The sequence below is a fragment of the Microcebus murinus genome, chromosome 23 (assembly GCF_040939455.1).
Source record: "Microcebus murinus isolate Inina chromosome 23, M.murinus_Inina_mat1.0, whole genome shotgun sequence".
Classification (NCBI taxonomy): domain Eukaryota; kingdom Metazoa; phylum Chordata; class Mammalia; order Primates; family Cheirogaleidae; genus Microcebus; species Microcebus murinus.
In genome coordinates, this window is record NC_134126.1 from 34,417,526 (window position 1) to 34,443,237 (window position 25,712).

A 25,712-nucleotide genomic window follows, 5' to 3' on the forward strand; every position below is an offset into this window, starting at 1 on the left:
CACTTGCCATTATTAGGTAAATAATGATGTTGTCTGATTGCGTGTTTGTATTTTGGAACTTAAACCCCAGTGTGATAGTATTGCGAGGTGAAGCCTTTGGAAGTGATTAAATCACAATCTAGGAGGTAATTAAGAGTCATCAGGGCTCTGCCCTCACAAATGGGATGAGTAACTTTATAAAAAAGGTGCAGGAGAGCTGTCTGCTCCCTCTGCCAGGTGAGGAGGATGCAGGAACAGATGCCATCTGCTGAGCGGAGAGCAAGACTTCCCCAGACACTGAATCTGCAGGTACCTTGATCTTGGACTTCCCAGCCTCCAGACCTGTGAGAAATAAATTTCTATTATTCATAAACGACCCAGTTTAAGATATTCTGTTATAGCAGCCCAAACAGACTAAGATACCACCCTAATACCATCCTAATAGAATAAAAGAAGAAAATGAAATATAAAATTTTAGTATGAAAAGGCATTAAAAAAGAAAAAAATACTTAGTTTTGTTTGAAACCAACCAAACTGTCTTCCAAAGTGCCTATGCCATTTTGCATTTCCAGCAGAAATAACAGTCACCATTGCTCCAAATCTTCACCAGCATTTGCTGTTGTCACTGCTCTAGATTTTGGCTATTCTAATAGACATTAGGGGAAAATCATTGCTGTTTTACTCTGCATTTTCCTGATGACATATGATATGGGGGATATTTTCTTATGCTTATTTTTTATCTGTATATTTTCTTTGGCGAGATGTCTGTTAAGTTCTTTGGCCCATTTTTTAACTGAGTTGTTTATATTCTTACTGTTGAATTTTAAGAATTTTTTGTATATTTTTTTGAATAGCAGTCCTTTATCAGGTATGTCTTTTGCAAATATTTTTCTCTTAGTCTGTGACTTATTGTTTTATTCTATTGACAGTGTTTTTCACATAACAGAAATTTTAAATTTTAATGAAGTTCCAGCTTATCAATTCTTTCTTTCTTGGTCATGCCTTTGGTGTCGTTATCCAAAAAGTCATCACCAAACCCTAGATCATGTGTATTTTATCCTGTGAATCTTCTGGGAGTCTTATAGTTTTGCATTTTACAATAAAGTCTGTGATCTATGTTAAGTATATTTTTGTGAAGGGTGTAAATCTAGGTTCATTTTTATCGGCATGTGGATATCCAGTTGTTACAGCGCCATTTATTGAAAAGGCTACCTTTTTCCATTGTGTTGCCTTTGCTGCTTTGTCAAAATCAGATAATTTTATTTATATTAGTATATTTCTAGGCGCCATATTCTTTCCACTGATCTATTTGTCTGTTCTTTTACAAGTATAACACTGTCTTGAGTACTGTAGCTTTAGAGTAAATTTTGAAGTCAGATAGTGTTAGTCTTCTAACTTTGTTCTTTTTCAAAATTGTGTTGACTATTCTGGGTCTTCTGCCTCTCTATGTGAACTTTAGAGTCAGTCTGTTGATATCCACAAAATAACTTGCTGGGATTTCGACTGGGATCACATTAAATCTACAGATCAAGTTGGGAAGAACTGGCATCTCAATGATGTTGGGTCTTCTTTCTGTGAACGTGCGATCTCTCTCCATTTATTTAGTTCTTCTTTGATTTATTTTATCAGAATTTTGTAGTTATTCTCGTATAGATCTTGTACATTTTGACTGGGATCACATTAAATCTATAGATCAAAATTTGTTAGATTTATGCCTAAGTATTTGACAGAGGCTTTTTTTTTATACTGTAACGTTTGAATGCATTTCATTATAAATTTGTCCATACCCATGGAATGTACGACAGTGAGAGTGAAACTTACTGTGAACTATTCACCTGCGTGATAGCGCTGTGTCCACGTATGTCCGTCAGTCGTAACCATGTGCCACTCTGGTGGGGGATGTTCATAATAGGGTAGGCTGTGCATGCATGTGTGGGGCCAGGGGAAACATGAGAAATATCTACTCTGTACTTTCTGCTCAGTTTTGCTATGAGTCTAAAAAATTACTCTAAAAAATAAATGCTATTTAAAAAAGAAAAAATTCACGGCCAGATTTTGTCTTTTTCATTATGTAAAATTGCCATTTTTGCAAACATTTCCTTATAACTATTACTTAATTTGAATGTTAGAGTTTTACTCAAATGAGACTAGTTTATAGTTGAGATAATTTTGAAATTTTCAAATATGCTGCTGTTATACCTTTTTTGATCTAAACTACTTTTTTTTTTTTTTTGAGACAGAGCCTCATTCTGCCACTCCAGGTAGAGTGCAGTGGCGTCCTCATAGCTCACTGCAACCTCAAACTCCTGGGCTCAAGTGATTCTCCCACCTCAGCCTCCTGAGTAGCTGGGACTACAGGCATGAGCCACCATGCCTGGCTAATTTTTTCTATTTTTAGTAGAGACAGGATCTCACTCTTGCTCAGGCTAGTCTTGAACTCCTAAGCTCAAGTGATCCTCCCACCTCGACCTTCCAGAGTGCTAGGATTACAGGCATGAGCTACTGTGCCCAACCATTTTTTTTTTTTTTTTGGTCTAAACTTCTAAATGTGAATATAATTTAAATGTTTTTAAGCAGATGTTTTCCACTAAATGTTTAAAATTATGTGAGGAATTTATTATATTCCCATTTGCAGCAGTTCTGTATATTTGTAGTTATTAATAGTTATAGTGCTTAAATTTCTGAATTAAGTATTCAGTTGAAAATGAAGTCTCTAATATATGCTTCTTGGATTTTTATCAATAAATACTTTTTTGGGGGATGTAAATCTGCCCTCAGTAACTCATACAGAATGCTAGTTGGAGTGAGTAGAATTTCTTCATAGAGAATGAGGTACCATCTGGCTGGGCAATACAGAGACTAGAATAGTGGGAGTCATGATGTGTCAGTATCAACATGAGATCTTTACCTGTAAGGTGTCCTGGTAAGAATTGTGCTGTCTTTCATTGTGTGATTATACTGGAGGGACCATTTTTCCGCTGTATCCATGGGAATCTGATAAATGTGGGTTTTTCCCCCTCAACATACATGCCTATTCAATTGCTTAAAACACTGCTAAATTTTGTTAATAGGCTTATTTCCAGTAATAAATATAGTTTAAGGACAGGAATAGATCAAATTTCATATCACACTTCACTTCTAAGCAAAATGGCAAATGAAACTAAAAAAAAAAAAAAAAAAAATTTCATATCACAAAGCAGGAAAGATTTGGTTTGGTTTCAAACTTAAGTGTATTTGCAAATACAGGTTGAGATGATAACTTGTAGAACTTTTATCAGTGATCTTATCCTTTTAACATTTCAAGAGTCTATTCTATTAATTTCCTGCTGAAGTTGTAGACTGTAATGCCTGAGGAAAGTTTTGTAAATTGGATCTCTGTCAGAGCTCCCTAAATTCTTCAAATAAAGGTCAACTGTTCTTGTTTATTTGTTCAGTCCAAAGATGCCTTCTCTATTATACAGTTAGTATAAAATACAGCATTTTCAGTCGGTAGATGCCATCTAAAGCTCATAGTGATGGAAATTTTAAATCTTTGTAGACTAAAGGCAGTTCAAAATAGTGATGACTGTCGTCTGGACCCAGCCTGCCTTGGTGCATGTCCTGGCTTTGCTGCTTGCAGGCTGTGTGATCTGGGCAGTCGGTTTGATTTTGCCTCAGTGTCCTGCTAAATGAGGATAATGGTGATGGCCCCTGCCTCATGAGACTGTCCTGAGGACTAGATGGATCTGAGGACTTTCAGCGCTCATGGCAGTGCCTGGCACGTGGCAGGCACTGTGCAGATGTTTGCTGCTGGCACGGTTGCCATCGAGGCCTGCTGACCTGGGACTGAGGTCGAGCCTTTACGCTATGAACTGAGTTCACTGTTGCTGACCTTTATTGTTAGGTTTCTCTCTTGGGTTTCACAGGCCCTGGTTCTTGTCTCTTCCCGTGGTTCCCGTATATACTTACAATGGGAGTCTGTAGGAAATAAACATTCTCAGTGTTTTCATTTTGCATTAGTCAGCCCTTTGGAACTGTATCAGTTCCACATATTGAGTGTGCTTTATGGAAATACGTGTGCACCTTAAAGATAAGGAATTTTTTCTTAAACCTTTACCAGGTAAATTTATTTTTCTCAGAAAATTGTAACAATTTATTGTTATCCTACAGATTTAGAGTATAATGCCAGATGTATGTTTTAATTGAAACATGGAGATATTTTCCCTCACCCTTTTCTTTGCTTTTGTGAAGAATAACTGTGATATTAAAGAAGTAACTGGCAATATTAGAAAAGCAATGTGGAGTCACTAACCAGACGTATGCTCTTGAGTAATGTAGCCCAAAGAAAGACTCTGTGATGTGTCATTTCTCTTGAAGCTTAAAGATTCACTGTGTCGTAAATAACTTTATTAAGATTCTTTTTCTTACTTGGCTCATTGAATTGCAGTACTCTCTTCAGAGGTATAGAAAAGTCTCACCAGAATAAAACTTTGAGACTTTGCCATGTGCCAGAAGGTTCTCTGTTGTTGACCCTGCTTTCCTGCCTGACCTTATCTCATGCTGTTCTCCCACGTCCTCCAGTCAGATCTCACTGGCCTCCTCGTTGCTCTGTGAGGGTGTGAAGCGTGTTTATGTGTCAGGACTTTTGAATGCTCTTCTCCTCAAATCCACGGCTTGCTCCCTCGCTGCAGTTGGGTCCTGCATTGGAGTTCTGCTATGATCCTCCTTCCTCCATTGTTCTCTTGCCCCTCACCCTGTTTTAGATTCCTTCATAAAATTCATATCTGACATAATCTGTATTTTACTTGTTTACTGTTTGCCTTCCCCACTCACATGTAAGCTCCATGACAACAGGGACTTGGTTCTGTCATTGCCTTGGCCCTGTTGCCTAGTAGGGATTTGTGTTGGCACATAGCAGACACTCAAAATTTTTTGTTAAATTAAGCAAATTATTGTGTTTCCAGTTTCACAGTTACCTAATGTGTTTTAAATCATTTAGAGATGATCTTTACATATATTTTGAACGTAGATCTGAATTATAGTCTGGTTAAAATATTCTGTTAACCACCTGAATGGGGAAAAAAATAAGAATATAAAAAGTTGGAATTGATCTAAGAATAAAGAGTATTTGATCAATGAGAGGCAATGCTTACAGATCATCTAGCATGGAGTTCCTATTTTAAAGATTAGGATTCTGAGACCTGGTTATATTAACAGGTGTGTTAGAGGCCACTCTGCTTGGTGGTGGTACAGCCCTAACTTTGTCTCTATAGTACACTTAAGTGTTAAAATTTATATATAAATGTGTTTAATTTTCTAGTAAATTCATTTTTTCTTAATTGTATTTTTCTTTACTTGCAACTTTGTTATCTTTACAAAGAATATGCTATAAGAGTATTTTCTCAATGTTTAAAGCTACAGAGTTCATGCATGCTGCTGGTGAACGTGAGGGCTGTTCTGTGCTGTGCTTCTGCCTTCTCTGGAAATATCCACTCGGATGCCTCACAGTTAACAGTCAATATTTGCAAAAGCGAATGACTTATAGTTCCACTTAAACCTGATACTTTTGCTGTGTAGTATAATGGATTATTATATCAATTCATTCTAGTTGTGAATTTCAGAAGCCAGGGTTGTGGAGGAATGGTCATATATTTTTACCTCTCTCTGTCACCCATTCCCCATATCTCCAAAGTTGCCAAGTCCTGTAGAGTTTCCCTCTCTCCTGGTAGATACTGATTAGCAGAGATGACCCTCTGCTTGATGCTGCCATTGCAGAAGTTTTGCAGCTCTGCTTGTGATCACAGAAACCATCCTCTAAGGAGCCAGTCAAACGCATCAGATAATGTTGTGTCTTGTTAGTGGGAAATTAATGACTTCATTTAAGGATGACCATTTAGGGGGCAGGGAAAGTATCTACATAGCGTTTAGCAGGGTGCTTTGGACTCTGAATTTGCTCGGTGAAATAAGTCGTCCTCCTTTATAATTCCTCATTTTGAGAATGTGTTTTTTCTCTTGCTCCATTGTTATATTCTCAGTAATAAAAAAGGGACACTTTCCTTTTTTTGTTTTTAAGGTTTTAAATGAGCTGTTTCAAAAGTCATCTGTGTGCAGATGGAGAAATCGAGTAATTAGCTGCCTTTCAAAGCTGCAAAAGCTCTTTAGCCCACCAGGTTACACGGAAGGGGAGGAAAGAGTTAACAAGCTCTAAGGAGACCTAATTTACAACCTGGGTACCTAAGAGCTCTTTGGAGAATTTGACACAATGAGTTAGATCAACTCCATTTTCATTTCCCTCTAGTTCAAGTTAGTGAGTATATAAATTTATGGTCTGTAATTGTTAAATAGAGGTATTTGAATGCCTCCTAGTGGCACATTGTATGCTCCAATTAAGAAATTTAAAAAATATTTATAGAAGGGATACTAGGACAAACTATTAAGGCTTGTAAGGGCAAAGTACTGAAACCCTAACATGGTAACATCCTGAGTGAAATCAAAATATATTGTTTGCCATATAAAATTGATTAGTAATGTGACTTAAAACAATATAATGTCTATGACAAAGACAAGTGTATTTTCAATGAAAATTTGTATCTTTTTCAGATCAGATTATTTTAATTGATTTTTTTATTTAATGGAACTATTTTGCACTTTTAAACATAGACAAATATTGCTATTAGTAAGCTATGGATTGCTTTGTGTGCCTTTATTTTAAATTAATTATTACAGTGTTTTAATTTATTTGTATAATAATAGAGATAATGGTTAATAGAATCTGTGGTTCACTGTCAGATAGTTTATTTTCAAAATTTTGATTTTCAAGTTGAATTAAATGATTTAGTTGGTAACCTTGAAATACAGACCATAACAAAACTTTAAAATGATGAAGAATGCCGATTTAACTATCGCTTTAAACACTAAAAAATGATGTTACACCCACAGAAATAAAATTTAAAATGGAGACAAAGTCACATGGAAACAATTCTGATGAGGGTTAGTAGGAGGGAGAAAAAAAGTGATATTCCTTTTGTTGAGCGTTTAACCGCTTGCCAAAACAAAACAATTAAAATGGCAATTACCTTTAAAATAGCAATAATGTAATTGCAGCTGTTGTGATAGAAAGCTAAGAAACAAAATGTTAATCTGGAATGAGCAGTTTAAACATGAAATTATGATATCCTTGGCTTCCTGGATACAGCTGTCAAGCTTGGGCGGTTCGCTGGTCAATGGTGACATCCTGCGTGTCAGTGAGCAGAGTCTCTTGGTACCGTGACCCGCGGTTCACACGTTGCTGAAGCTCCAACTGTCGAGCGCTCGGCTCCCCTGGTATCACTGCAGCTTCCAGACGCTCCTGACTGGCTCATGTTTCATTCTTTGGCAATTTGCCCTAATGATATCCCTCAGGAGCTTTCAGCCGCTCTTCCTCTCCATATTTAATCGTGTCGTATTAATCTGAGCGATGCGCAAACCGCGCCGTACAAATTGTGATTTCCTGCAGTATTTCTAAGATGCTCACCTAATGCTTCAGTTTTACTTCTGTTCGTGCATTAGGTTTTGACCCAAACTGTCTTTTCAGGTGATCATCACGATCTGCATATGATTCCCAAGGAGCTACTTGTGCTGTTTATGTATTTTTCCGAGGGGCCTCTGAGACATAAGCCCTTTTACACGTGGAATTGATAAAGACAATGTGATCTCTGTCATTACATGAATTGTTTCATGATTATTGTTCATCTCTGATACCTTGAATGTGCCCCTCCCCCCCCTTTTTTGGAGGGTCAGCGGCTACTTACTTTTGCTATCCTTTTGCCGATTTCAGTTAACCGCGTGTCTGCACGGATCGGCGGCTCTGCTGTACCCGATGTACTGGCAGCACATCTACATCCCCGTGCTCCCTCCCCACCTGCTGGACTACTGCTGGTAAGCCGCCTCGCCAGGCCTCCACGCCCAGGCTTCACCGTTGGGAAACAAGTGCGTTTGTTTGTAGAGTAGGTAAACTTGCGGTCTGCATGAAAGGAACGATGGAAACCTAATGACTAGAAATAAGTGCTAAGGAGTGATTTTTATGAACGACAGAATAATTCTTCTCAGAGGCAGCAAAAATTTATACTTGGCAAACATGAAGTTCTTTGGATTTTGTGAATTTCTTTTGCAGTCATTTAGATGACTAAGTGCATAAATAGATACAATCAGGTTGTGGCTAGGAAAATAGTGCGGAAGTTATGGCATTGGTTAGAGAAGGTCAGACTTTGTCTGCCAGGAAGCACGTTGTCTCGGTCAGGGCACGCCTCCCTCTGCCTCTCTTTCCTCAGTAGCCCCCAAGTACCACGTGCCAGCAAACAGGCGGCCTTTAATACAAGAATTCTCCAGTCTCAGGTTTGATTCAAAGTCTCAGCCTTAAGCCACTGTGAAAAGTCATGTTGAAAAGAGTTGGGAGTAATTCTAAAGAGCTTCCCAGTACTAGAAACAACTCTCAGTGATCCAACCCAATCTGAATTCAGCCAGGCCTCTGGAACCTCCTTGTCCTCTTCCCCTGAAAGAGTCTGCACACTTACAGTGAGGCTGGACAAGATTATGCTGCCTGAGCAGCAGCTTTAGGGCTTTTTTCAGGATGGGGGGGGGCAGTAAAACGGTGTCTTCATTGCATAATCATTTTCTGCAGGTGTAGCTTAATTCTTAAGAAATGTGACAGGATTTTTCCTCTAAACCATGCATGTCCACACATACATAGAAGGAAATAATTTTGACTGTAATGTGTTTGTTTATATCACAGCTAATGTTATTAAAAAACAAAACTCTTTTAGAATAAATGTATTTATTTCACTTTCTATTAAAGGCAGAAAGTATTTAAGGATTAAAATGATTTAAGTTTGTACATACAGGTTTTCTTTTAAGTTTTTATGACTGGCCCTCCTCAGAACAGGTGATTGTAATGACAACACGTGTTTGGCCACATATTGATTATACTAATGTATTGTGTATTTCCACAGCATGGTACTACTATTATTAGTATTCATAATGCTGGTGTCCTACCACTACTGTGTTCTGCTGTTTAATAACTAGGAAACAGTTTTGCAGGACACTATAGGAATGCAGTTTAATTTTATCGTGAGGCATTTACTCTAAGAGTAAAGCTAAATCCATAAATAGGTTCTTTTATTCATTTTAGAGTTTTTCTTTGATGAACATACCTATAGTATTTTAGCATTCTTGAAGGCAGGGACTGCAGTCTGTTTATGTTGGCATGTGTGGTAGATCTTTGCACATAGATTTCAGTAATTAAAACTGATTTATTTCAAAAATATTTTTTATGAAAGCATTTGAAAATATATTGATATGATTTTTAAAAGTATGTCAAGTTAATGGTTCAAGAACTAACACTTCTAATTATGAGGTTTAGAATTATATTTTATCATATATACTGTTCATGACATCTTAATTTTCCTATTAAGATGTTCTGACCTCTTAACAGGTAACACACCTTTAAGTTCATTTCTGTGTAATGAATTACACATTTAAGGCTTTCTAAAATGTTATTTAGAATCTATTCTATGACACAGGCAGTTCTGTGCTAATCCTTTCCAGAGCTGTCTTTCTGATACTATCCCTGCTGTCAGATTCTTCTTTCTCTGCTGCTTCCACTATAATGAAGGAAGCTTGTTTCGTATTTCAATTCCTGGAATTTTCTTTCTAGTTTTAACATCTAAAATAGCCTTTAGGATGATTTCTGACAGTCTCCATGCCAGACACTTCCCTGGCCCAGAGAGCAGAGCAGTGGCGCTCAAACAAGGAGCGTCTGAAACTCCCTCATCCTTTAGGCCACAGTGATAGGCTCAGCTTCTACCATAGGAAGTATAATACCATAGTATACTCAATATGATTCTTTTTAGAATAGCTAAAACTCTGGCTCTCTTTCATTGTCAAAAAAATTGATGGATTAAACTGTTTCCTAGGAAAAATGATATTCTTCCCTCTGCATCCTTGAGGTTAGAATCACACTGATCTATATGCAAAAGGGAGAAAAATGGTACAGATTATCCCTTCAATCTCATGGGCTTTGAATAAGTAATTTTTATATGCCAGTTCAAAAATAGCACCAGGAAGATTTGATAGGAGTAGATACATCTTTGCTAACTCTTTGACGGGATTGAGACCTGCTGAGTCCTGAGTTAACCCTGCCTCCACAAAGTCTCTCTGTTTTGAACCTGTAGCTCTGCCGTGGCATGGGCTGTGGAGGGCCACGGTGCCATCTGGTGACCACGGGCGAATAGCGCATCTTGATCTGCTGCAAAAGCCCTGTGACTCTGTTGGGTCATTCGTTCATTCATGTGTTCATTAAACATTTAGTGAACACCTATTTACCAAGCTGTGAATATGTAACGCGATGAGTAAGACTTGGTATCTGTCCTTGTGAGATTTACAGACAGGAAGAAATCTACACATACGTACACGTGTGCATATGCACACACACACACACACACACACACACAGCAAAGCATGATGCTGAAACACTCTGAGTGCTCCGGCAGAGGCGTACGAGAGACCGTGTACGCGAGTGCAAAGGAAGGAGTGGCCCACGCTGCGGCAAGTTGGGGAGGCTCCTGGGAGAAGCCACACCATCCACTGCCCCCTTAGCCAGCTGACACAAGAGCCCGAATGTGGGGAGTCTGTGGCGTCACCAGGCGCCCCCAACCTGTCTGAGTCCATGAGCACGCAGGAGGGGGGTGACTCGAGGACCTTACGGTCATGATCGTTTGTTATGTTTTCAGGGAATGTTTGGGTAGCTCTTTTTGTTTAGGCTCTCCATCTGACTCTCCTGTGGAAGGAGCAGATTTAGCTTCTGAGCAAATAGTTTTTAAAAAAATAAATAAAAGCTATGTCCTTTAGACTACTCTAGGAGACTGCTGTTATAGTCTATGTCGTGGACGGTCTCTTTGTAAGAAAACCTAAAAAAAAAAAAAAAAAACCTATTTTTGAGTAGAGAAGAATTTGCTAACAAAAAGCAGCAGAAATAATGGAGCCTTCTGTATCCTGTCTTTGCAGAATAACTTCATTGACAGAAGGTTCTAGAACAGTTTTGCACATGGATGTTAAAACGTGTTGTATTGCCAAGAAGCTCTTTCTTATAATGCCCTAATCTAATTAGGAAATTTCAGCTAGGGTTGCAAAATCACTTTTTGTTAGATCTAGCTGATTTCATATTAGGATTATAATCCATTTTTGTGAGAAAGAAACAACTATTCAATTAATTCTGTATTCTGTAAAACATAATTATTTTAGGAAATTAGGCTTCAGATTAATAATGATTACCCATTCTCTTATCTGTCATGTTTTGGATTTTGTTAGAAATTAGAAGAAAATATGTGGATGATACCCAGTGATAATATTTTTAAAAGTTTCAAGTTACTGTATTATTAACTTCTATGTAGGAGCTTTTTATTGAACTTTTTATTTTAGCTTAATAATTTTTATAAATTTATTGTTTATACTTCTAAAGGTTAGTAGCTTTCATAAAATTTTAAAAATGTTTTCCTAGATGTATTTCATAGTATTTCAACAGGTTATTTAGCACTTTTGTCTCTGATTTTATGAAATTCTTATCTACTCAGTATCCCTTCAACATTTGTAAAATGGCCATAGGGATTGTTTCTAGGAGGCTTATGTTTTGTTTAACACTCTTTTATTAAAATATACTTTGAAACCTGAGATACCACGGACTCTTCAAATATTATAAATCTTGTGGGTAGGGTAACCTAACCTGGGGCAAATTGGAAGTTTGCATAGTGACTTTAATAATTTAATGCCATTTTGTACATGTGGAGGGCTTGATGCAGTAAAGATCTTGGGAGTTGCCTGGCTTGTTTAGTCAAAGTTGCCCAAACCCAGGTCATGGAAAGCCCAGAGTGGTTGGTGATGTGCATTTTATGTCTTCTGTGGGGTCCCAGGAGGAATTCCAGGGATGAGAACTTGAGCTGGGGATGTGACTGGCCTTCCCTCGTTTAAGCAAAAGTGGAACAGTCCACATTTGTCCCCCCGTTTCCTTTTGAAGGCAGAAAATCTGTTGGGTCTTAAAGATATCAAGGCCTATAAATAGTTCTCAACTTTCAGTCAAGTGAAGTATCCAGAATATCAGATCAATTCCAGATGGTCTGTTGCATAAAAATTATAAAAAAAAAAAAAAGTAGGGAGGAACAAAGCTACTAAAGGCAAAGACAACTGGGAATTAGAATCTAGTAGAAGAGGTAATGAACTAGAATGCACAGGCTAACGAGGAGTAAAATAAGAATTTAACACTTCTTTTGTGAAGTCTGGCTATATAGATTAGTGTTTAGCCATCCTTAAATTTGGAGCTGTTTGAGGTTACTTTGAAATCTCTGGGTCTGTCAGGGTGCCTGCTAGTTTTATCTATTACTGGTTCTCAGTAGCAAAGTGAACACACAGTTTGGGCAGCTTTGTTGTAATAATGACAATGATGTTTAGAAAATTATGCAAATCCTTTGAGAAAGAGGATTATCTGTTTGCATTAATAGAAAAATTTGCATTAATAGAGCACAAAGATGTCTATAAAAGAATTGTCCAGAATGTTTTGTTTTAAAATAGCTATTTATTCACATATCTTTTTATCACCTTGGTAGACATCTGTCCATTCTCATGTTTTCATGTTAGATGATATTTTAGTTTTGAAATGTCAAATTGAATAACTTCCTTCATGTATTTCATGAGAGGTATTTCTGAAATAACTAGTAATTCTGATTTTATGTATTTAAAATTATTTAATATGTGTCTTCTCTGCTAGAGTATAGGGTCCATAAGGGAATATATTCTGTTTCTATGTTGATTATTGTTCCCAAACTTCTACCTCATGGCCTGGCACTTGGTATGCTCCAGATATCATGTGTTCAGTTAATTCAAAATCATTCTCACATTTAACTATTTTAAAATTTATTGAAATTATTTTATTAATAAAAGTAAAATTTGGATATACCTGAATTTATAAAATTTAAATAAAAGACAAGGTACTTGAAGGGAGAGATGGCACAGTAGGTGAGGACCTTGTTTGTTTTTGCTCCTCTAGCTCCAGAGCTGTGCTAGACGCACAGCAAGTCTCGAGCTGTCTTTGCTGACTGGCCTCATAAATGTTGGGGCTTAGTAGGCATGAAGCAATGGAGACATATTAAAAAATAACATAGAAGTAAGAATTTAATTGAATAGGAAAAGATGTACAAAAGAAATGTAAATAAATGTGATGATTATTTAGTATATATTTGCTATGAGGTAGATGGAAGAAATTCAACTCAAGAGTATGGCCCAGACCCTGATACTCTCCTTAAATGAAAAAGTTTTTTTAGGTATTGCAGCTGTTGATTTGATTATAAATGATTTTGTGACTTTTATATAAACCAACCTTAATTTAAATATATTAATGGCCTCTAAGATTAAATTTGAGTTTTATATGTTAAATAATTTTGAATATCTATAATGTGTTATGCTAGAACTGAGCATTTAATACATTTATATTTTTAAACATTCTGAATTACTTATATTGTTGTTTCATTTTTAATCACCTATATGAATCTATGCATATATATATTTTTAATTTAGTGCCCCAATGCCATACCTGATTGGAATACACTCCAGCCTCATAGAGGTGAGTATCTTTCAGACATGGGATAGTGATACAATTAATAAAAATAGTACTTGAAACAATTTTGCTTTGAAGGAATATCAATTGAATAGTACAAAGCAACGATTAGTTTTATATTTGGATTATACTCAAATGTTCATTTTTAAAAAGGTAACATTAAAATTATTTCATTTAAATTAGTATACTAAATGACCGTTTTCAATAGCAGGAAACCATGGAAATAGGTTATATTTGGTAGATGTTATATGGTAAGTTTTAAATATTGAAAATTTTAGTATGTGATGAACCACTTTTTTTTTATGGCAACTTGCTCATTTATATCTCTTCTTCAGACCTATATTTTGAAAGTCAAAATTTACATACTTATGAGTCATAAACTGAAACATTTTTATTTTACAAACTTTGTTATGTTTCAGTTTATCAGTATGCTTTTACAAAATGTGGTTTTAATGTACTAATTGTGAACTTTTAAATTAGAATATAGGTTTTTAAATAAGCGTTAATTTTCAGTCCTGTTGGGGGATGTAAAATTTAGCAACGTTTATCCCCTTTACCACATCATTCCAGAATGATTTTTATCATTTCAGTTGTCCCTATAGTGAAACACCTTGAATTTTAAACACCTTGAACTTAAAATCTGTGAGATTTCACAGAAGATTCTTATAATGTTAGCATGTAAAATAATAAACAAAAGGCTTGGATTAAAACAGAAGACTTGGGTCAATCGAGTGACATCATTATGCTGGATGATTTCAGTTTCATTCAAATAAATTTCTCTTTTTGCTGATTGTGCAGTTTTCACTTTAACCCAATTTCTAATGAGCAACCTTAATGAATCATGCTTGGTTTTCTTATTAGTTGTAGATACCCTTAGTCCTTACTTTGATCAAAGAAAAATCTGTTGATGCGTTTTAAAACTCCCGAGGATCATACTGGGAGAGAGTCACCCCTGTCGGAGGCCTGGGTTATGGAATTCTACCTGTGCTCCATCTTTGGGCATTGTTTTCTTTTTGCAAAATGCTAGGGCAACATTTTTTGTTTCAATATTTAAAACTGTACATTTTGATGGATTTCTTTAGTAGGTTTTTAATATTGAAGTCTGGGCTGGATAACTTTATGACTCTATATTTTATTCATTTTTAGAAAACTTGTTCTTATGTCAAGGCACTTATAGTGAAAGGACAAATTAAATGAAATAAAACATGAATGAATAGGTATTTAATCTGTTATTAGATCATGGAATATATGGCTGGCATTTTATTCATCAGTATTGTAACTTTATTCAAACTCTGACCATAGTTGGATTCTTTAAAAAGAGCTGTCAAATTGGATTTTTGTGTTAGTATATATTTCTCTCCTTATTTAATGTATCTAATACGATATGTAACTTTTACAATATATTTATAGAGATGAAAAATATTTGAAATTGTTTGTTACCTGTTGATGTTGTAATTTTTTTGCATAATGATTCTACATCAACTTTTAAAACAAATGATTCAGTTTTTCCAAAATAATATAGAAAGTGGTATATGTTTTTAAGGATTCAATTAAATTTATCACATATTTATTGGACACTTATAGAGAAATCCAGTACTCTTTTTAAGGAGCAAATTTAAGAATTACTTACTTATTGCAAGTGTTGTCTTGGAGAAATAGTCTGTTAACTTTAAATGGCTCCTATTATTAAGTGAAAACATTTACAACCATGATTAGGTTGGCTGACATCTCTGTATTTTTTTATACTCAGGGCTTGTTTGAGGGTCTTAATAGTCAGCTTTATATTGTTTATTTGAGTAAATGAAAAGGTATACTGGGAACCTCCGGAATTCTTTAAACCCGTTGGGTACCATTTATTAACTTTCTTTTTAATCTTTTACAAGGTGATGTATATCCTGCAATTTCAGTCTTATTAAGTCATTATCAGAAAGTTTTTTCCCACTAAAATATCTATCTTTTGGGCTTTTCTATTTTATAAAAAAATTGTCTTATAATTAAAATACCAATATGGTTATTTACATATTTAATATGCAAGACTTAGCTGAGTAATTTTTTGCATTTTGTTTGGCAGTTACAACCAATTTTTTCCTGTCATAATAGTCAAAATATTCTCTTATTTCATCTCTATTGGCCAAGACAGTTTCAACACATGTTATTAGGTTTATAACAACTTCTAAACATAGTTGTTCAAAGACATGAAATTAATGTTTTTTTATATCTTTCTTTCATTTATTTTTATGAAATTATGAGTAAAAGATGGCCATAAATCTCTTTGTAAAATAAAAATTTTATTCTAAAATCAAGGATAAAAACATTTTGTTTTCCTTTGAAAACTATATATACTACAGGGATGAACTCAAGGCAGATTAGGGCTTGTCAGTCATTAGGAATAAATTAATAGAGGCTACAATTGTGAGGGTTATCCTATTTGTTTTAACACACAAAGGATTCTAAATGAAATGTTGAACCAGTTTCGTAAGATCATGCGATTGCAGGCACTGTCATTTCTTCACATTGATGTGCATCGTGTACATTTGTGGCCACACGGTGTGGAAGGGTTAGGTATCACTGGTGTCCTCAAACACTTTACTGCTGTTCTTAATAAGCCTTCTGGTCTATGTCCCATATTATCTTATTTTTGAATAAATAGGTAAATTCATTTTTTGTATTTTCTCTTAATGTTATATCTTATAATTTTATGAGACAATATGAGACAGAGAAAGAGGCACAGTCTTATATACCATATATGACTTCCCATGCCCATTTAGGAAAAAATTGCAAAAGTCTGATTTGGAGAGGAAAAAATAGATAAAATATTGATAGTAATCCAAATATTTAAAAAAATTAAATTATATATATTTTGCTTATGTGGAATTCTCACTTGAGGGACTGTAGTTTATTGATTTGGAATGAATGTGATTTTCTGCTCTTATTGAGTGGTCTCTTGAACTGAATTTAATGTTCAGCTATTATTAGACTTTTTAAAACTAAAAGCAATTTTGAAAAAAGTATACATGTTATATTAATACCAATTTCCTTTATTCAGAGTTTGGTGTTAATGTCATCACAAAACATTTTGAGGGCACATAGCTATCCTAGGCTATTTATAGACTAACTCATCCGTTAAAAAATATATTAGGTTTCTAGATTATCTTTACAATTTCTATCATAAAGACAACTTAAAAATGAAGATGAAATCAAAATTATGACATATTTTTTCCACATAAATGTCATTGATTATATTTTTGTTTATAAAATAGGTTATTATAGTTATACTATAGTTAATCTTTGAATAACCACATATCTATGTATTTAAAACTTCTTATATATCTGTATATAGATGGAAAGGAAGAGAAATGAGTTTTTGTAGTATTAATAGTGTCATCATTAGTGATTTGCTGCTAATATCTTACAATTAATATCTAAGATGGCTAATATCTAAGACTATCTTAGTCTTTAGAATAATTATAATATCTTTTACAAGGTGTGGTTTTATAATCATATGTCCCCTGAGAATCCACACTCTACATAGATATTATGGTTTTCTTAACATAGAAATTTCCTACCCTAGACTAATATTACCCTAGCAAACTTAACATTCTGCTTAATATGCAGAGATTTGAAATTCTAAATGGATCAGAGAAAGTTCAATCATGCTAACTTAACTTAAAACAAAATAATCAATTTAGCCAATTTAAAATTCAAGGTATTTAAGTAATAATTTTCAAAAATGACTATCATCATAAAACATAACTTTAAAAATACTATACTAAAATTATTAACCTATTGCTAGTTGACCTATACAGTTAAGAAATTCTGAGTTCATGAATATATTAATGAACACCTTGTTTATCAATGAGGATTAATACTATTTGCTATAATTTATGTAAGACTAATAGAATTATATGACTTTTTAAGTATACATAATAGTGTAAGTAGGAAAAATGAACCATAAATATTTACTTTATTTAAGGATGAAAAATTTGATAGAAGGGGTGAGGGAGGAAGAGAGGAGAGGGGTAGAAAACTTAGCTGTCGGGTACAATAAACACTATTTGGGTGATGGGCACACACTAAAAGCCCCGACTTAAAACATTATAAAAGGTATCCATTAACAAAAACATTTGTACCCCTTTAATATTTTGAAATGAAAACATTTGATAGAATTCTAGTGTTATCATTTGTGGAAATATTGAGATAATTTGACTATTTTGACTAAGCTTTTTTAAACAGAAAAGACAAGTCAAGATAGTCAATCTGATAGGCAATTAAATGTGATTCTTTATATTGAAATTCATGTGAAAAGTGTTACTAACAATGAATTCCATATTAGTATCCTCTCTCTTATTTTCTTATTCAACTTTCAGTCCTCATCATCAACAAATACCTATAGGTATAGAAATATAGAGAGAATATTTATTAATTTAAAATGCAGTTTAGTACCATAGTTGTAGTTAACTATGGTAGTAACTACAGGTTAGGTAGGTTTATGTTATCCCTGCAATATATTTTATGCTAAAAATAGATACAGAGCTGGCTACAAATTCCTGCATCATGGGACTGAAATTGAATTGATAAATTTTAAAAGATGTAATTTTTTACAATTTGATGTAATTTTTGCCTATTTGATAAGTCTTTGTTGAGATATCTCTTTGGTAGTTATGTTTAATGTTAGATGAGCAAATGTTGTATTATAAGCATTTTTACCAAATCCTTTTGAATGGGTTGTATTCAGACTGCCTTTCTCAGAAGGCAAAATTGTTTATGTTCTTTTATAATGCAAGATTTTCCTTTTTTATTTTCCCAAGCCTAATACATTAAGATAATTTTAAAATGTGTTTCCAAGTGCATCATAATTTTGTAGGAAAAGAGTACTAAGATTTTTATTTGTAATTGTGTTTTTTAAACAGAGAGTGAAAAACAAATCATTAGAAGATGTGGTCATGTTAAATGTTGATACAAACACTTTAGAGTCACCGTTTAACGACTTGTACAACCTACCCAGTGATGTGGTAAGTCTGAGGATATTTTGTGATGAACATACATGTTTTCTCCTAGACCCAGGAATTATGAAGAGTTATTTTCCCCACTTTTTACTGTCTGAAATAAAAGGGGTTGGGTATGTGCCATGGGTATGAGAGGAATTGATGCAGATTCTGTATTTAATATTTTTACCTTTTGGCAGTTGAGATACTGAGTGGAACATCATATTCCTTATTGTAAAAGTGGGGTCATAATTAAAAAGCTAGATGCATTCATTAGGCAGAGTTCCTTTAAACGCGAGTCTCTTCATCTCGTCTTAATCATTATATTACAAAGTAGGCATTTCTGTCTGCCTGGTGGCATGTCTTGCAGAAGAATGAGAGAGTTTCTGAAGGAAGAGGAAGAAGGGGGCCAATTACCGGCTCTCGCTTCCCTGCCACCTGCCAGCGCTTTTCCTTTTAATTAATGATCTGATGTTACTGGTCAATATAATAAGAAATGCTTGTACAGTTGGGGTCAGAAAATTCCGGCTTTGATCTCCCTCAACTTTCTGAAACATTTATTTGTTTTCTCTAAATTATTTCAGTTTTATTTTAATCTTTTCTATCCTGCTGAGGGCCGCGAGAATGAAAACCCACACTGTTTGTCATTTGCTTTGGCAAAGCAAAGACTGCTTGCTTAGAATTCTATTTGTAAATTAAACTGCAAACCCAGTTTGTCATAAAAGACATCTGATCCTTTTGAAATGACGAAAACTGTCTTTTGTCTGTAAAGGCTGATAAATTAAGTGCCAGTTCTCTTCTGGTCTTTGATCTTGCAGAGGGTTATGTGTGTGTGCGTGTGTGTCTGCAGCTTATAATGGGACATATTCTGTATTTCATGTTAAATAGTCTCCAAAAAGTGCATTTTTGGGCCTGCATATTCCTTAGTACAGGGTAAAAATGCAAACTAGTACTGTTTCTGTGTATATTTTAATGGCTTTTAAAAAATATCTTTATAACATAGTTCAGTTAAAATAACTTCCCTTTTAATAAATCAAAGCATTCATTCTTTTCAAGGATATTAAAATTTGGGGATAAAAAACAATCAGAATATATTTTTCTGTAATATTGCAAGTAGTTTGAAATCCATTATTAAGGAGTTCGAGGAAGTGAACTTAAAAATCATAAACTCAAAAAATACAGTAATACTAACTAGCCTTGATTGTTCTTATGGCTAGTGATAGCAAAAATATGATTTGAAAGTCAAAATCAAATTATTAATGCCCATAAATAACCTAAAATACTTGCCGACTTTGAGGCACATTAAAATTGAACTACTGTATTCTTCTATAGTAAAATTGATCCTACATATAAACAAATCTAAATTGTTCACTAAAGGCCAGTGAAAAATTCTCTTTTTAACTCATTATAACTACATTGCCTCATTATAAAATTTTGCAGAAACTGCTAGAAATGATTATAGTTATTAATTTAAAAGTCCATCAAAGTATCCTTAACTGGATAGAGAAATAATTATGAAAGTAGAATCTCAGCTTTTAAGAATGTTTTCCTTATGTGCATGTATTTCCCACTGTTAATTCTTATGGAGAAAAAACTGTTAAAGAAAAAAAAGAAATTCAGCATTTCTGTATATGATATTAAAATTTTTATAGTCAGCTTCAATGATACATGATTCCTTGAGGAAAAACAATCTTTGAAATTTCATTTTTTGATGGGTGATTCTTGATTCTTTTTTAATTGGGAAGTACTACTTTCTAGTAGAATTAGTTTGATAATTAAAACATTTATTTAAATATATATGGAGAAGTTAAATATATAATATAGAAGTCTATATGAGATGACAAAAGTGAACATCTTATAGTTTACTCATAAGCAACAGTATAACTAAACATAACTGAAATATTAAAAATGTAGATTAAAAAGGAACACTGAAAAGTAGTACAGATTGATTAAATAAATATATGCTTGTACTTACAAATTTGAAGATGGCAGAAATCAAAATAGCTCTGAGATGGAGCTAAGACTATTGACTGAAGTTATGAGATGTTTTAAAGTTATAGTAATTTTCTAAAAATTTTGGGTGATTGTTTAAAGCATCTCTAGTAAATTTAGCTTTTTACTCAGTTTTCCAAAGCTATCTCTTATAATTCTAGAGGAAATACGATGAAATATCACACCATATTTTTACAATTATAAATATTTTAGATGACCTGTGTTAAAATCACAGATGATCTTACCGAAATTTTTTATTCGTGATTTGAATCAATATACTTTTAACCTGAAAAATATTACTGTTGGTATTGTTTGTTTAATAAGTTAGCTGAGATTGAAATGGGGGACTTTTAGAATCGTCCACGAAAGCGTTTGAATTACACGTATGGGCTGGAGGGCTGTCTGTGCATGTGCACTCCATTACCCTGTCAGCCTGACCACTGGCCTTGCTGCCCACAGGTCAGTGGTCACAGTTGTCCTGAATTACTGCTGCTTTCTTCCTGCGGACCCTCTGCTGCGTTGCATGCTGTAATCTTCTTAATGGCTTCATTCCAATATTCACACATAATATTTTAGATTTATTGACTGCGAGAAATACTACCATGCCAGTAGCAGTTCCGCTATTCTTAAGGTATTTAAAATTGGAAAAATAAATCAGGGCAAGGCTTTCAGGAATCCTTTGTTTTCCTTAAGGGAGGAGAAAAAACTTTCTTCCTGTCTTCTGACAAGAACACTTGTTTTTCAATTTCATCATTTCAGTATAGATTTGGATCATTAAAAGAAAAAAAACATATTTTATTGGGAGTGATTTTAATGGTATTGATTATTATTACATGGAATAACTTTTAAAGGCAGGAGATCCATTAAAAATATACTTTTGTAGTTTTTGTGTATGAATAGATTGTGACTTTACTTTTTTAGTGGCTATGCCAAATAGACACCTTCAAACATCTGTAGTTTGAGTGTTTTGAAATTTAAAAAAGAAATTTTTAGGGCTAAGTAACAGTTCCAATTAAAGTTAGTGTTATTGTATTTTTATAAGGGTGGGAAAAAAACCAGTTGAATTATTTATATCATTTGAAATCTCAAATGAGTTCATTTTAATTTATAAAAATGCACTACCTTCCGTTTTAAATATATACACAAATTTAGTTTCTATTACATAATAATTTAAAGTGTTCTATTTCTAAGGGATTACTGCTCATTTTAATATTTATCAACATTAACATTTTAAAAAAGTAATTTGGAGAATTGTTACTTTTCAGAAATATTTCAGAAATAAATAGGATAAGCCACTTATTAGAAAATTAAGCAAGTAATTAGAATTATAATAAATTTTAGGAATTCTGTCTTCATATGAAATTAAGTTAAACAATTATAAACTAAGTCCTACAGATGAAAGCAAGTTAGAATTGACATCTGAAAAAGTTACATGCATTAGAATATTCATCACAAGGGACAAGTAAATTTTAACCTATATTGTTTAACTGTCTTTGAATAATCTTAACTAATTGTAAAAAATAATTTACTTAGAGTTAGGTCAATGTGCTTATCTCTATTTTAGATAAGAAAATCATGGGGGGGGAAATGGGCATTTATTGAAACCTTAAAATCTGTACCCCCATAATATGCCAAAATAAAAAAAAAAAAAAAAGAAAATCAAGGCACAAAAAGTATACTGTTATTGGTATATCTAGAGCTTTAGTTCTTAGAGGTTGATCCTCAGACCTATACCCCAAAACATTAGACCATGCTCCTTCTCATATAAACATGATATACAATGTAATGAATAACTCTTAAAATTTAATACAGATGTTTATTTGACATTCTAATCTTGTTAAGGAAATATCAATCTGATCCATTTGATTTAAATTGGAATTTTCTGCACTGTTTCTAAAACTTCATTTTCATCTGTAGATAATACTACTGGAAAATAATTTTCTATTTTCTATTAGGGCATATAGAAATAGTGGACTTAAGAGTTATACAATTTATTGGAGACCATTTTATGTTACAGGATAGCTATATTTTGTGTGAAACATTTAATTACTAAAACATTGAAAAGACCTTATTATAAATTGGTGTTATCTATTAATAAAATACCTCTCATGTTGTAGTGAAGCTTTCAGAAATTATATGAAGGAATACATTAGTGGTCTTATTGTGATATAAAAAGGAAAGACACAAATTGCTCTGAATTATCAAAAATCATCAAAATCATAAAGAACTGAATGAAGAAAACCTCTAAAATTCTGACATTAAATACGATCTTTGAATATCTACATCCAAATCAGTTTATTAATTTGGGAATAAATTTGGAAATGAATTAGCTTTTTCAGAGAATTTTAAAATCAAATTTTTAAAAAATAGTAAAGAATATAAACAAATTAAGCTCTTAGAACCACACAAATTATCAGTAGATATTTTAATTCATTGGATATTTCCTCTAACCTAACATGATGGTTTAACATGTTAAATTGTCATAATATATGTTATAAAGAAAAAAAAGGCCCCAGAGAATATAATATTAGTTCCAGGTTTGCCACAATTCTTCCACAATCCTCACTGTGTTTAATGGCAAGTGAAGTCCCTCACAAGTTTCTAGGGTGGCCAGGTTAGAAAGATAGTGCAGTTTCATTCAGCTTCTAGAGCAATTTGGAGAACATTTCATTTAGTTTTTAGAGTAGACTTCAGGAGACAGATACTGCTTTCAGCCTGCTCTGGAAAAGTGTGGTCATGCTCTTTCTTTAGAATCCAGGCATCTGGTCGTGCCTTGCCCCTACCCTACAGCCCTGGTGTAGTGCTTTGTAAATAGTAGGCATCTAATAAATGATCATTGAAGGGAAATATAATTGCGCTTCTTTTATCTTCTGTAATAGAAGTTTGCTTTTAAGGTCCCTGTTTGTAGTTACCTCCTAGAACATTGTATAAAGATATTTTCATTTAACTTTCATACTCATGGAAACAAGAAACCTGGAAGCATATTTAAAATATACTTTTTGACTATGAGTGCAACCTTTTATTTCCTGTCTCTGGAGATGGAAGGAGACTGTGTTGAAGTGGCCATCATTGGGCCTCTGTGCGCTCTCATGAGCGTGTGCGGAAACTCACCTTTCTTTTAAAGTTACTTTTGGAGAAGTGATTATTATTATTATTATTATTTTTTTTGGTTTGTCAGTAAACTATTACAGATTTAGCTGTTTTCCCTACTGTTTTCTTGGTGTGTGTTTTAAAAATGTAAACCTTAAATGCAAAGACAAAATAAAGCAAAGATAAAAGATAAAGCAAAGAGATAAAAGCAAAACCCCAAACCTAATTGCACTTCTGAACATTTAAAAGATTTTTATTTTCTCTCAACTGAACAAGAGAATCTGTCCTTCCCGCTGAAGTGGTCCAGGCTTTGGTAATCCTCCATGCATGTCTATGCACTTTTCCACTCTAAAGTTGATTTATTGTTTGTTCCTTTCAGGGATTGGAAGTGCTCCTTGGCTTTCTCATGGCCTTTCATTTCCAACTAAATTACCCAGCCTTTCTTTCAATGTCTCACCCCTCACCCCCTGTACCATCCTAGTAGCAGGCTTCTCTCTCTTCTTACTGCTTATATTTTAAAAAAGGTATAAACCTTAATTTTGGCTCTTAACATTATCTTCACTTTATTTCTACTGTTAAATTCTTGAGTTTTCTATATTCAAGAAATGTTTTTGTGTGTAATACTGTGAGCACTATCACAGTAGTGGTTCCCAGATCTTGCTGATAACATAATGACCTGCTGAACTTTTAAACGAATCGTGTCCCTGGAATCCACCACAGATATTTTTATTGAGTAAACTAAAGGGATAAATGTAAAAGTGTGCCTGAAACAGGTGATTAATTTATTCATTCGTTTGACAAGTATTTAGTGAGCACCTACTATATGCCTATATTGTGCTAAGAACTGGGTATACAGTGGTGAAGAAACAAACATGCACCCTGATTTCATGGAACTTATGTTGTGTCAACAAACAAACTGAGACAAATGTGACGAAGGAACAGGGTGCAGTGGGAGAGAGTAACTGGGATTTAATTTAGATTAAGGGTGAAGTGGGTAGGCTGCACCTGGTATGAGTCAGTAATGCCGGCAAACAGAAAGTGTGTGCCTCCGAGGTGCAGCCAGGAATTGTCTTCGGTAGTAGCACAAACACTCTCGGGAGCTCAGGTGTTCCCGTCGACGGCGTGGTAGGAAAGACTGCAGTCCTGAGGTTTACTTTTTCTTATGACCGGACGGGAACCTGATGCACTGTTGGTTGCACTGAGGGTTGCATTTCAGGTGCCCCAGAGGGGGAGAGGCTGTGGGAGCAGCCAGGAGCTTGGCCTGTATTCTTGCTTCACATCTCTCATACATCCTCTGTAGTGATGTTTCTGCTTTAGGTGGCATGTTAATTAGGGTACAGGCTAAGCTGCTGTAACATAGAGACCTAAATACCCATTCTTAGATCAAGATAGAAATTTATTTCTCTCCTGCATGACTACTAAGAGCTACGTTGTCCAGGGCTGTGGGACAGCTCTGCCATCCTCAAGACAGGCAGCAGTCCTGTACTCTTTGTCCACCTTGCCCCAGAAGACAGCAGGCAATCTAGGGAGAGGGTGCTCATATCCCTTTTGGGGGTATGGCCTGAAGTATTCCACTCCTCAGCTCACATTCTGTCTGCCTGAGCCCAGCCATGTGTCCATGCCACAAGGGAAGTTGGGAAATAGCTGGGTTAACCCAGCATGGTTAACTAACCATGCACCAGCCCAAACGTAAGATTTCCATTACAAAGGGCAGGGAGTGGATGTTGGTGGACTGACAGCCATCTCTGCTCTTATGAGGAATCCGAAGTGAAAATAATTGTAGCCAAGCTGAGATGCCATTCTTACTAGTCTACAAACTGAAGTCAGCGTTTTGTGGTCCCAGCTCAATGTGCCAGGAACTTCTCTTTCCAGAAGTGAAATGAATGATGACTGTGAGTAGGCCAAGCACAGTGGGAAGGGAGGATGGGGAGCAGGAACACGTGCAAAGGTTCTGCTGGGAGAGGAGTTTGGCAGAGTGGAGAGTTGGGAAGGAGGCCTGTGTCTGGAGCCTGACCGGTGAGATGGACAAAAGGGAGAACTATGCAAAA

At 34.6% G+C, this 25,712-nt stretch overlaps 1 protein-coding gene across 5 annotated transcripts in view; it reads left to right on the forward strand.

Annotated features, from left to right (window-relative positions):
- Positions 1 to 25,712, forward strand: part of DENND1B (DENN domain containing 1B) — a 183,764-nt gene that overhangs the window by 96,894 nt on the left and 61,158 nt on the right. For all 5 annotated transcript variants that reach the window (XR_012914500.1, XM_075996989.1, XM_012744347.3 and 2 more), the window contains 3 exons: positions 7,775 to 7,875; positions 13,558 to 13,603; positions 18,508 to 18,609. Coding sequence is in view for 4 of the 5 variants with exons in the window: in XM_075996989.1 (XP_075853104.1) it covers positions 7,775 to 7,875; positions 13,558 to 13,603; positions 18,508 to 18,609 (249 nt within the window). In the remaining variant the exon portion in view is untranslated. The remainder of the gene's footprint in view (positions 1 to 7,774; positions 7,876 to 13,557; positions 13,604 to 18,507; positions 18,610 to 25,712) is intronic.